General features: G+C 43.4%; 1 protein-coding gene across 6 annotated transcripts in view; it reads left to right on the top strand.

The window, feature by feature from the left end:
• Positions 1-11,367, top strand: part of akap9 (A kinase (PRKA) anchor protein 9) — a 160,832-nt gene that overhangs the window by 114,542 nt on the left and 34,923 nt on the right. For 4 of the 6 annotated variants that reach the window (XM_024441461.2, XM_024441459.2, XM_042295516.1 and 1 more), the window contains 6 exons: positions 1,010-1,048; positions 2,035-2,267; positions 2,534-2,653; positions 6,716-6,883; positions 7,583-7,687; positions 8,036-8,188. In XM_024441461.2, coding sequence (XP_024297229.2) covers positions 1,010-1,048; positions 2,035-2,267; positions 2,534-2,653; positions 6,716-6,883; positions 7,583-7,687; positions 8,036-8,188 — 818 coding nt within the window. The remainder of the gene's footprint in view (positions 1-1,009; positions 1,049-2,034; positions 2,268-2,533; positions 2,654-6,715; positions 6,884-7,582; positions 7,688-8,035; positions 8,189-11,367) is intronic. The other 2 variants (XM_024441460.2, XM_024441462.2) reach the window with 2 other exon arrangements.

The following is an 11,367-nucleotide window of genomic DNA, read 5'->3' as shown; positions in this document are numbered from 1 at the left end:
TATTCCAATAGAGATGCTGAAAAACATGCAGTTGGTGATACTAAAGAGCTATGACTACATATTTATATGACATCACTACTCCAAAGAGTGGGCAGAGTGAAGTGGGGGTTGTATCATTGAAATAGAAATACTAGCATTACTGAGAGAAACCCCTCAGGCCATGGCAATTTGACATGTCCGTTCTAGTAATTATATTTCTGTGGGTCCTATGACAAAGATAAAACAAGCCCATGTTATTTTGCATACAGAAGGTTGGTGTATTCCTTGATTAGATCTACATTTGATTATTTGTGTGACTCATTGTCATTGTCATTATCATCACACACTGTGTCAGCTTAAGAGTAGCCACTCATTGTTATCGTTTTATCACTCAATGACTTTTTAACGAAATCCTTGTAATTTTTATTTATATACTCTGTTATTACTGTGCTTTACTGAATTCCTATAGAAACGGTGACCGTGGTGATTCATTCATGTTGTAAAGAAGTTTGCAATTGATCATTGTTTTTGATGGAAATCCTCTGGGATAAAACAGAATCCTGGAACACATGTACTGTATCTGACAAAAGTCTCACCTGGGTTGTGTTCATTAGGCACCAAATGTAATGAAGTGGACTGAAACGGGGAGGAATTACCTTGATTTGACACACTTGTTTTCCTTTGCAAAATATTTTTGAAGCATTTTCCGATGCATTACCTCTTTCCAGTACTATTTCAAGGTATTCCATAGGTTAATGAACAATCCAAAAGGAAATGGCAAGTATACAGCAAGGACATGAATTCAATGTACAGGGAGCCATTTCAGTAACACCTCACTCCTGCTCTCACCTCACTGCATTGGCTTATCCATCCTCTTCCGACACAGCTTTAACCAATACCATGACAGCACATGCAGGGAGGCCCCGCCCTTTTGTTTTCACCTCTCGCATTCTTTCTCCTCCAGTCTTCCTCCTTTTTATGACAAAACAAGTGCATGTTGAAATACTGTGCTTTCTTATTCCTCCCATAGGCCTAGTTGAAGCTGCAGTCGATGCAGCACCTGAAGCAGGTGTGTCCCACATCAGAGCATGGCCAGTCTATCTATGTTACCTTTTAGTCTCTAGTCGATTGGCACTTCACAAATATATATTTTTTAACCCCCAAATACAGCAACTCACAAAACAATGTTGGCGCTTGCTATGGGCTCACTCACTCAATCACTAACCCTTGCTTACGCTTTTTCTTTTTCTTTTTTGATTCACTTTTCTACGTCATGGTTTGTCATGTTAATGTCTTATGGGTCAGTGTGATCATTCTCATTTGATTTATGATTGAGCATGATTGAAGGAATCGGATAAGCTATATTTTGATACTGTAAGCTTAAGTATTTCCTCATTGGCAATCATCTTTGCTCCTAGAGTTTAGCTCACCCTAACCTTACTTCACATTATCCATGCTAACATCGTGACAATGTCCACTACCTTTGGAGTTAAGATGATTGCTCAATTAGGAATTTGTCCCACCCCTTGCCTGCAATTGCATATGAGGCATGGATATTGCAATGTCTCAGCACTGTTTATGTGCTTGGTCTGTGGTTTGCACTCTCTTACCCTTTTATCTGTTGAACTAATACAATGGGGGTTTTGATCTCCTGGGTGAAGCAATGTTGGTTGGTTGGTTTAATGTTGGTTAAATGATAGCATCGGATTAGTATATGTTGGGAAGATACTGGGAGTGAGATTGTTAGATATGTTATACGTGATGCTGAAATGGCAGACTGTTTTGGGGGCATTTTGTTAAAAGCGGCCATCTCAATAATGTAATTTTAAAATGAATAAAACACAATTTTAGAACTTCTGAGACAAAAACCGCTGAATATACTTAGGTTTTACATTAATAGGCTGTAACTGAGTCCACAAGAACTCCATCTCAGCATCCTGTCCTGTCCATTGATCGAATGAAACCTCTATGTCCAAAATCATTGACTCCTCCCTTCTAAAGCGACCTTATGTGTAACGCCTTCTGTCCTTCCCTCCCTCCCTCCCTTCCCCCCAGACCTCCTGGAGGAGACGGAGAAGCTGATGGCTGAGAAGGTAGAGGTGCAGCGGCAGGCAGAGAAGGAGAGTCTGGGCCTCCTGCACCAGGTGAAAACACTGGAGGCTGAGCTGGAGGAGCAGGTCAACCGGGTCATCGAGCTGGAGCATGCCCGCAAGACGGAGACCGGCGACCTGCTGCAGCAGATCCAGGCCCTGGAGAAACAACTGGAGAAGAACCGGAGGTTCCTGGATGTAAGAGAAAGAGGGGAAGGGAGAGATGAGGGAGGGGGGATGGATGCATGACTGGATGGATGAATATGGATAGAGAGATGGGAGAGATGGATGAATGGGGAGGGGTGGATGGGGGAGGACCTTAGGAACTATGTTGTTTTAAAGTATACAGATTTACACAAATGTTATATAAATGTGCATGTTGGTTATTGGGGATTAGGCAGTACATAAGGTATTTCCCTTAGGCACTCTCCTTTAAAGGCTTGGTCTTAAAATCTGATCCCCAGGAGCAAGCCATCGACCGGGAACACGAGAGGGATGTCTTCCAGCAGGAGATCTTGAAACTGGAGCAGCAGCTAAAGAACAGCCAGAAGCAGCAGCCCGGCTCTGAACAAAGAAGCAGAGAGGTAACAATTCAGTTTCGCAATGGCCCCAGCATTGAGCCCTGTGGGACCCCACAGTCAGTTTCTCCCTCCTTTTGTTCCGTCACAATGGGAAAGGCAGTAATGTAGATGCTCAGCTTGTAAAAGTGGACTGTTGTAGCTTTTTACATGAGGACTCAGTGTCTTTCAGGACAATGGGGAGGTAGAATTTCCTATGGTTACCAGAATATGATCCCAGACTAGTTAAACTGGAACTGTTGCATCAACATGTATTGTGAAGGAAAATGTACGTATAGTATTTGCTGGATGGGGTTGTTTTTGTTGGGGGTTTTTCCGGGCGAGGGTTGATTTGTCGATCATCACCATGGTGATTTATATTGAACTGTAAGGGGGTTCTGGATGTGATTTGTAATGCATTTTGTAGAACTGTAGTATTTTAAGGCTTTTTAATTCAATATTTTATTGTACATAATAGGTTTTAAGTGGTTTTGTCCGTGTCACTAAACACTTAATATATTTTGAGTCTTTCGAAAAAGCAGATTTCATGGCGAGGTTACTCTCACACCGTGTTGTAAGCTACCTTTCTCAAGTAAATATCATTAGTTACAGTGGGGCAAAAAAGTATTTAGTCAGCCACCAATTGTGCAAGTTATCCCACTTAAAAAGATGAGAGGCCTGTAATTTTCATCATAGGTACACTTCAACTATGACAGATAAAATGAGAAAAAAAATCCAGAAAATCACATTGTAGGATTTTTTATGAATTTATTTGCAAATTATGGTGGAAAATAAGTATTTGGTCAATAACAAAAGTTTATCTCAATACTTTGTTATATACTCTTTGTTGGCAATGACAGAGGTCAAATGTTTTCTGTAAGTCTTCACAAGGTTTTCACACACTGTTGCTGGTATTCTGGTCCATTCCTCCATGCAGATCTCCTCTAGAGCAGTGATGTTTTGGGGCTGTTGCTGGGCAACACGGACTTTCAACTCCCTCCAAAGATTTTCTATGGGGTGGAGATCTGGAGACTGGCTAGGCCACTCCAGGACCTTAAAATGCTTCTTACGAAGCCACTCTTTCGTTGTCCGGGCGGTGTGTTTGGGATCATTGTCCTGCTGAAAGACCCAGCCACGTTTCATCTTCAATGCCCTTGCTGATGGAAGGAGGTTTTCACTCAAAATCTCACGATACATGGCCCCATTCATTCTTTCCTTTACACGGATCAGTCGTTGTGGTCCCTTTGCAGAAAAACAGCCCCAAAGCATGATGTTTCCACCCCCATGCTTCACAGTAGGTATGGTGTTCTTTGGATGCAACTCAGCGTTCTTTGTCCTCCAAACACGACGAGTTGAGTTTTTACCCAAAAGTTACATTTTGGTTTCATCTGACCATATGACATTCTCCCAATCTTCTTCTGGATCATCCAAATGCTCTCTAGCAAACTTCAGACGGGCCTGGACATGTACTGGCTTAAGCAGGGGGACACGTCTGGCACTGCAGGATATGAGTCCCTGGCGGCGTAGTGTGTTACTGATTTTAGGCTTTGTTACATTGGTCCCAGCTCTCTGCAGGTCAATCACTAGGTCCCCCCGTGTGGTTCTGGGATTTTTGCTCACCGTTCTTGTGATCATTTTGACCCCACGGGGTGAGATCTTGCGTGGAGCCCCAGATCGAGGGAGATTATCAGTGGTCTTGTATGTCTTCCATTTCCTAATAATTGCTCCCACAGTTGATTTCTTCAAACCAAGCTGCTTACCAATTGCAGATTCAGTCTTCCCAGCCTGGTGCAGGTCTACAATTTTGTTTCTGGTGTCCTTTGACAGCTCTTTGGTCTTGGCCATGGTGGAGTTTGGAGTGTGACTGTTTGAGGTTGTGGACAAGTGTCTTTTTATTCTGATAACAAGTTCAAACAAGTGCCATTAATACAGGTAACGAGTCGAGGACAGAGGAGCCTCTTAAAGAAGAAGTTACAGGTCTGTGAGAGCCAGAAATCTTGCTTGTTTGTAGGTGACCAAATACTTATTTTCCACCATAATTTGCAAATAAATTCATTAAAAATCCTACAATGTGATTTTTCTGGATTTTTTTCTTCTAATATTGTCTGTCGTAGTTGAAGTCTACCTATGATGAAAATTACAGGCCTCTCATCTTTTTAAGTGGGAGAACTTGCACAATTGGTGGCTGACTAAATACTTTTTTCCCCCACTATTACATTATGATATTTCTGCTGAGCATCATCGCAATCTTGACCATGGAGGTCTGTCTTTGCATTATCATGGCATCTGCTGTCATAACAGCTGTGACATACTGCTTGTCTCTGGTTTATTGTACGTCAATTGAGTTGTTGTGGCTTGTTTCAGCTAAAAGTCATTATCATCATAGCTCCACGTCTCTTTGACATGCTGTGGCAGTGGCTCTGCTTGCTGTTGCCATCAGCTGTGTTTTACATTAGTTACCATGCTGCTGTTCGTGTTCAGAGTCTTCAGCTGTATTATAGTGGCATGTGTTGTGGAAACGTTTCACGAAAAGTCACTCAGAGTTAGTTGAATTGAATTATAGTTGTCTCTTTTTAAACATCATTGTAGATACTGCACTGGCCTGTTTTTGCTAAGCTAAATGCATTTAGCTTTATCACAGCAGCCTTTCTCTGCTATCATAATCTTAGCGCCATTCCTTCTCCCTCCACCTTCTCCTATTAGTCACTGCTATGCTCATTAAAGGCCATTCTCTCTCCTTCTTTCCTCCTCTTCCCTCCTCTCTTTGCCTCTCCTATGGCAGGTGGATCAGCTGACCTCCCAGGTATTGCTATTAGTTGCATTGAAACAGACTCTCTCATTAGCGAAACTCCATCAGTTGCATGGTAGCAACCTGTCATTGTAAACCACGTCAGATCCCCCCACTTTCCCTTCCTCTGCTCTCTTTCTCCTTTTTGTCCCTTTAAATATTCCTCTGTCCACCATAGCAGGTGGATCCGCTGCCCTCCCAGCTATTAGTGCTGCTAGCATCATTGAAAAGGCTCTACTAATAAATATCATTAGCTGCACTAAAACCCCACCTCTCCCTCCCTCTTCCCCTATTTTTCTCCCTTTCTCTACCATGTAGCAGGTGTGGATCCTCTGACCTCATAGAATTGCTCCCGCTTACATTAATACTGCCGTTGTTCAGCCGCACCATAGCCAAGCCATCCTTGTTTCTCCTTCCCTTCTGCTCCTCCCCTCTGCTCTTCCCCTCTCCCACACGGCAGGTGGCTCAGCTAATCTAACAGCTATTGCTAGTAGCTAACATATACTGAAATGTAGCTTCTCTCATATTGAAGCATATCATCTATTCTGCATTTTGATTAATTTTTTAATCTAACTAGGCAAGCCAGTTAAGAACAAATTCTTATTTTCAATGACGGCCTACCAAAATGCAAATGACAGGTAGACTTTCTTTGCCATCCTCGCTGAAGCTCTCCTCATTCCCTCTACCCCTAGTGATGGAGGGGGAAAATCGCTACATTTAATTATCGTAGTATAATTTTTTTATATCAATGCTTAGACTCCAAGTATTGATTTGTAAAATACGCAATTTTAATATATATATATATATTTTAAATTGATTTTGTTACTTAGCATTAGCTAGCGCTATTTGGCTCTACCTGTGCCAAAACTCTGCTTCTTTCTAAATAGTGAGCCAACATGGTTCCAGCACTTTTATTTCCATGAACAATCAAAATCTAAATTTTCTCATGCGATCTTTGAGCAATATATTTGGAACTTCAAATTGCAATTTGATTGCAGTATCGAATAGCAATACAAATAGAATCACGAGAATTGCAATATATATCGTATCGGCACCTAAGTATCTGAAAATATTGTACCGTGAGGTCCCTGGCAATTCCCAGCCCTACTACCCCCTCTTTCCCTCCCTCTTTTCCAAACGGCAGGTGGATCAGCTGACCTCCCAGTTACTGTGTTGTGTTGCTACTAGCTAGCCACAGTGATACATTGAAGCTACAGACTGTACGATCCTCACTGAAAACCCCTCTTTCCCTCCTTCTCTCCTCCCGCTCCTTTCTCCTCCTCAACCCTATCCTCTCCCAGGTGGATCATCTGACCCAGCAGCTGAGGGAGAAGGCGGACTGGTGCAGCGAGCTGCTACTGGCGTCTGAGCAGCTGCAGCGCGAGGCGGGCGAGCGCAACGAGGAGATCGACAAGCTGGAGGGCCGCATCCGCGAGCTGGAGCAGGCTCTGCTGGCCAGCACAGAGACGGTGAGAGAGACGAAGGGGGGGAGGGGTGGAGAGAGACAGGGAGGAAAATGAAAAAGAGAGGAGAGGGACAATGGAGTGGGAATAGTTAATGATGCTGTTTTAATGTTAGCGGTGGTGTGTGAGTGAGAGAAGATGGAGTATGTGACTGTTTCAGAATGAGAGTTTGTATGTTCTGGTCGAGTGTGAGAGAATGACAGCGTGAAGCTACATGTGTATATGGGTGTTTGTGTGTGTACATTAGTAAGAAAGGAGACTGTACAGACAGTCCCTGATGTCAGGGCTGAGAATGTGTGTGTGCGCCCATAATAATGAGTACTGCACATATCAAACTCATTCCACAGAGTGCCGAGTGTGTGCTGGTTTTCGCTCTACCCTTGTACTTCATTGATTAATTAAGTTCACTAATTACTAAGGAACTCCCCTCACCGCAGACACTCGGCCCTCCATGGAATGAGTTTGACACCCGTGAAGTACCGCAACCAATATCACTGTTGGCAGGCTGAAACACTGAGCAGTGAAAGAAATGTCCCCGTAACTTGCTACTGCACAGATGATTAAGTGTATGAGATCGCAGCTACTGTATATGGTGTATGGCTGTGCAGTTGTGTGTGTGCTTGCGTGTATTATTGTGTGTGTTCGCCACGCATGACCTGGTTGCTAAATAATAATATTGTGGCGTTGCGTGCATGTGTGTTTCAGGTGGAGGATAAGAGGCAGGATGTGTCTGTTAGTGGGCCTGGTGACTCCTCACTGGAGGCTCAGCTACAGACTGAAAGAGAGGCACTGGACAGGAAAGAGAAAGAAGTAATGTATTAGACTTATGGGGGGTTTCTTTCTTTCACATGTTTGGAAGGGAATATATAAGTAGCCAATCCAGCAAAGTGTCAAAGCTAGCCAGCAAAAATCTTGATTGGTTATCACGCCCCCAATGATTTACACAAAATGGGCCATTCCTCTGCTTGTTGCATCCCTTTGCCTGCCATCTTTCACCTCGCCTCAAATCACACTCCTTCAATTACTAATGATGTACACAAGACAGGTCCCCACTTGGATTTCAAGTCCCCTGTTCATGTGTCGATGCCCTGGTCCTCAGTTAGACAAGAACACACAACAAGCCAGCCTGACTCCCCCCTTCCCACTCCTCCCCTCCAGATCAGTAACCTGGAGGAGCAGCTTGAGCAGTTCCGGGAAGAGCTGGAGAACAAGAGTGAGGAGGTGCAGCAGCTCCACATGCAGCTGGAGATCCAGAGGAAGGAGCTGAGCACCCAGCAGCAAGACCTGGAGACCAAGGACAGCATGCTCCAGGTAACCGGCCAGCACATAGCTAGGCTAGCATGTAGGTAGCCTTTGTCCCCATACAGCTAGGCTAGCATGTAAACTCAGCAAAAAAATAAATGTCCTCTCGCTGTCAACTGCATTTATTTTCAGCAAACTTAACAGGTGTAAATATTTGTATGAACATAACAAGATTCAACGACTGTGACATAAACTGAACAAGTTCCACAGACATGTGACTAACAGAAATGGAATAATATGTCCCTGAACAAAGGGGGGTCAAAATCTAAATTAACAGTTAGTATCTGGTGTGGCCACCAGCTGCATTAAGTACTGCAGTGCATCTCCTCATGGACTGCACCAGATTTGCCAGTTCTTGCTGTGAGATGTTTCCCCACTCTTCCACCAAGGCACCTGCAAGTTCCCGGATATTTCTGGGGGGAATGGCCCTAGCCCTCATCCTCCGATCCAACAGGTCCCAGACGTGCTCAATGGGGTTGAAATCAGGCTCTTTGCTGGCCATGGCAGAATACTGACATTCCTGTCTTGCAGGAAATCACGCACAGAATGAGCAGTATGGCTGGTGGCATTGTCATGCTGGAGGGTCATGTCAGGATGAGCCTGCAGGAAGAGTACCACATGAGGGAGGAGGATGTCTTCCCTGTAACGCACAGCGTTGAGATTGCCTGCAATGACAACAAGCTTAGTCCGATGATGCTGTGACACACCGCCCCAGACTGTGACGGACCCTCCAGCCACAAATCGAGTACAAGCCTCGGTGTAACGTTCTTTTCTTCAAAGATAAATGTGAATCCGACCATCACCCCTGGTGAGACAAAACCGCGACTCGTCAGTGAAGAGCACTTTTTGCCAGTACTGTCTGGTCCAGCGACAGTGGGTTTGTTCCCATAGGCGAAGTTGTTGCCAGTGATGTCTGGTGAGGACCTGCCTTTACAACAGGCCTACAAGCCCTCAGTCCAGCATTTCTCAGCCTGTTGCGGACAGTCTGAGCACTGATGGTGGGATTGTATGTCCCTGGTGTAACTTGGGCAGTTGTTGCTGTCCTGTACCTGTCCCGCTGGTGTGATGTTCGGATGTACCGATCCTGTGCAGGTGTTACACGTGGTCTGCCACTGCGAGGTCAATCAGCTGTCCGTCTGGTCTCCCTGTAGCGCTGTCTTAGGTGTCTCACAGTACGGACATTGCAATTTATTGCCCTGGCCACATCTGCAGTCCTCATGCCTCCTTGCAGCTTGCCTAAGGCACGTTCACTCAGATGAGCAGGGACCCTGGGCATCTTTCTTTAGGTGTTTTTCAGAGTCAGTAGAAAGGCCTCTTTAGTGTCCTATGTTTTCATAACTGTGACCTTAATTGCCTACTGTCTGTAAGCTGTTAGTGTCTTAACGACCGTTCCACAGGTGCATATTCATTAATTTATTATGGTTCATTGAACAAGCATGGGAAACTGTGTTTAAACCCTTTACAATGAAGATCTGTGAAGTTATTTAGATTTGTACAAATTCTTTTTGAAAGACAGGGTCCTGAAAAGGGGATTTTTTTTTTTCTTAGTTTAGGTAGCCTTAGCCACCACACAGCCAGGCTAGAACAGTGCATCGGAAAGTATTCAGACTCATTGACATTTCCCACATTTTGTTATGTTACAGCCTTGTTCTTAAAAAATAAATCCCTCATCGATCTACACACAATACCCCATAATGACAAAGCAAACCATGTTTTTAGAATCTTATTCCATAAAAAAAAATATATATATACCTATATACAGTACCGTTCAAAAGTTTGGGGTCACTTAGAAATGTACTTGTTTGTGAAAGAAAAGCATTTTTTGTCCATTAAAATAACATAAAATTGATCATAAATACAGTGTTAACATTGGTAATAATATAATATACATTGGTTGTATATGACTTTTGTAGCTGGAAACTGCAGACTTTTCTGGAAAATCTACATTGGCGTACAGGCCCATTATCAGCAACCATCATGCCTGTGTTCCAATGGCACGTTGTGTTAGCTAAAACTAAAAACAGTTTTCAGCTGTGCTAACATAATTTCAAAAGGGTTTTCTAATGATCAATTAGGCTTTTAAAATGATAAACTTGGATTGGCTAACACAACGTGCCATTGGAACACAGGAGAGATGGTTGCTGATAATGGGCCTCTACACCTATGCAGATATTCTATTAAAAATCAGCCGTTTCCAGCTACAATAGTCATTTACAACACTAACTATGACTACACTGTATTTCTGATCAATGTTATTTTAATGGACAAAAAAATCTGCAATTCTTTAAAAAAAAAAAATTTTTAAGTTGTACCAAAGGATACAAAATGTCAGAATAATAGTAGATAGAAAGATTTATTTCAGCTTTTATTTCTTTCATCACATTTCCAGTGGGTCAGAAGTTAACATACACTCAATTAGACCTCCTTCCCAATGAATGTGATCCTGGATCAGTTGACATGCCGGTAAGTGAAATCGAACAGCTGATCAAGCTGTCGTGACCGAATGCTGCAGACTTAACGCATTCACAGGTCACTATGGAGGAGTTTTGGTTCTTGACTCAAAGGGAATACCTTGACGTCTCCCGCTGAGCATTAATGCCGGGTTCAAAACAACCGGGAGCTCGGAACTCACATATCAGACTTCAGTACGTTCAAGACAACTGGGAACTCGGAAAGAACGAGCTCCGACTGGGAAAAAATTGGAATTCCAACTCTGGCCTCTTTCTAGAGCTCTGACTTTCCGACCTAAAGATCACTTGCATCATGATTTGACCTCCTATCCTTCAGATTTCCTAGTTGTTTTTAAAGCATCATAAAACTCATCGTTGGCTGCCCTTTTTGTTAGCTGATGTCTGTGTGATGCTGGATTTAGTGCTCTCATTTGCATTAAAACCAAATGGGCCTGTCGATCCAGGTTGGATGAGACAGCAGAGATGCGTGCTCACTTTCAACCACGCCCCCTGACTTTGAGAAGCTCCGACACGACATGCGTCAAGCGCACCCATCTCTAGTGGTGGTGAGATAAGAGACATTATGTCAGACTAATTTGCAATTGACTGCCTCACATTAAAAGTATGTGATGGTGAGTTGAGGACAATCAGAAATACTGTTAGAATGTTTTTCAATTGACTGCCATAGCCCCAAATTATAAACGTTAACATTGGCTGTGATTTTATTCACATGGGTGG

Source organism: Oncorhynchus tshawytscha, linkage group LG13, assembly GCF_018296145.1.
Source record: "Oncorhynchus tshawytscha isolate Ot180627B linkage group LG13, Otsh_v2.0, whole genome shotgun sequence".
NCBI classification, from domain to species: Eukaryota; Metazoa; Chordata; class Actinopteri; order Salmoniformes; family Salmonidae; genus Oncorhynchus; species Oncorhynchus tshawytscha.
The sequence above is the reverse complement of the archived record's forward strand: the minus strand, read 5'-3'. Positions and strand labels throughout refer to the sequence as shown.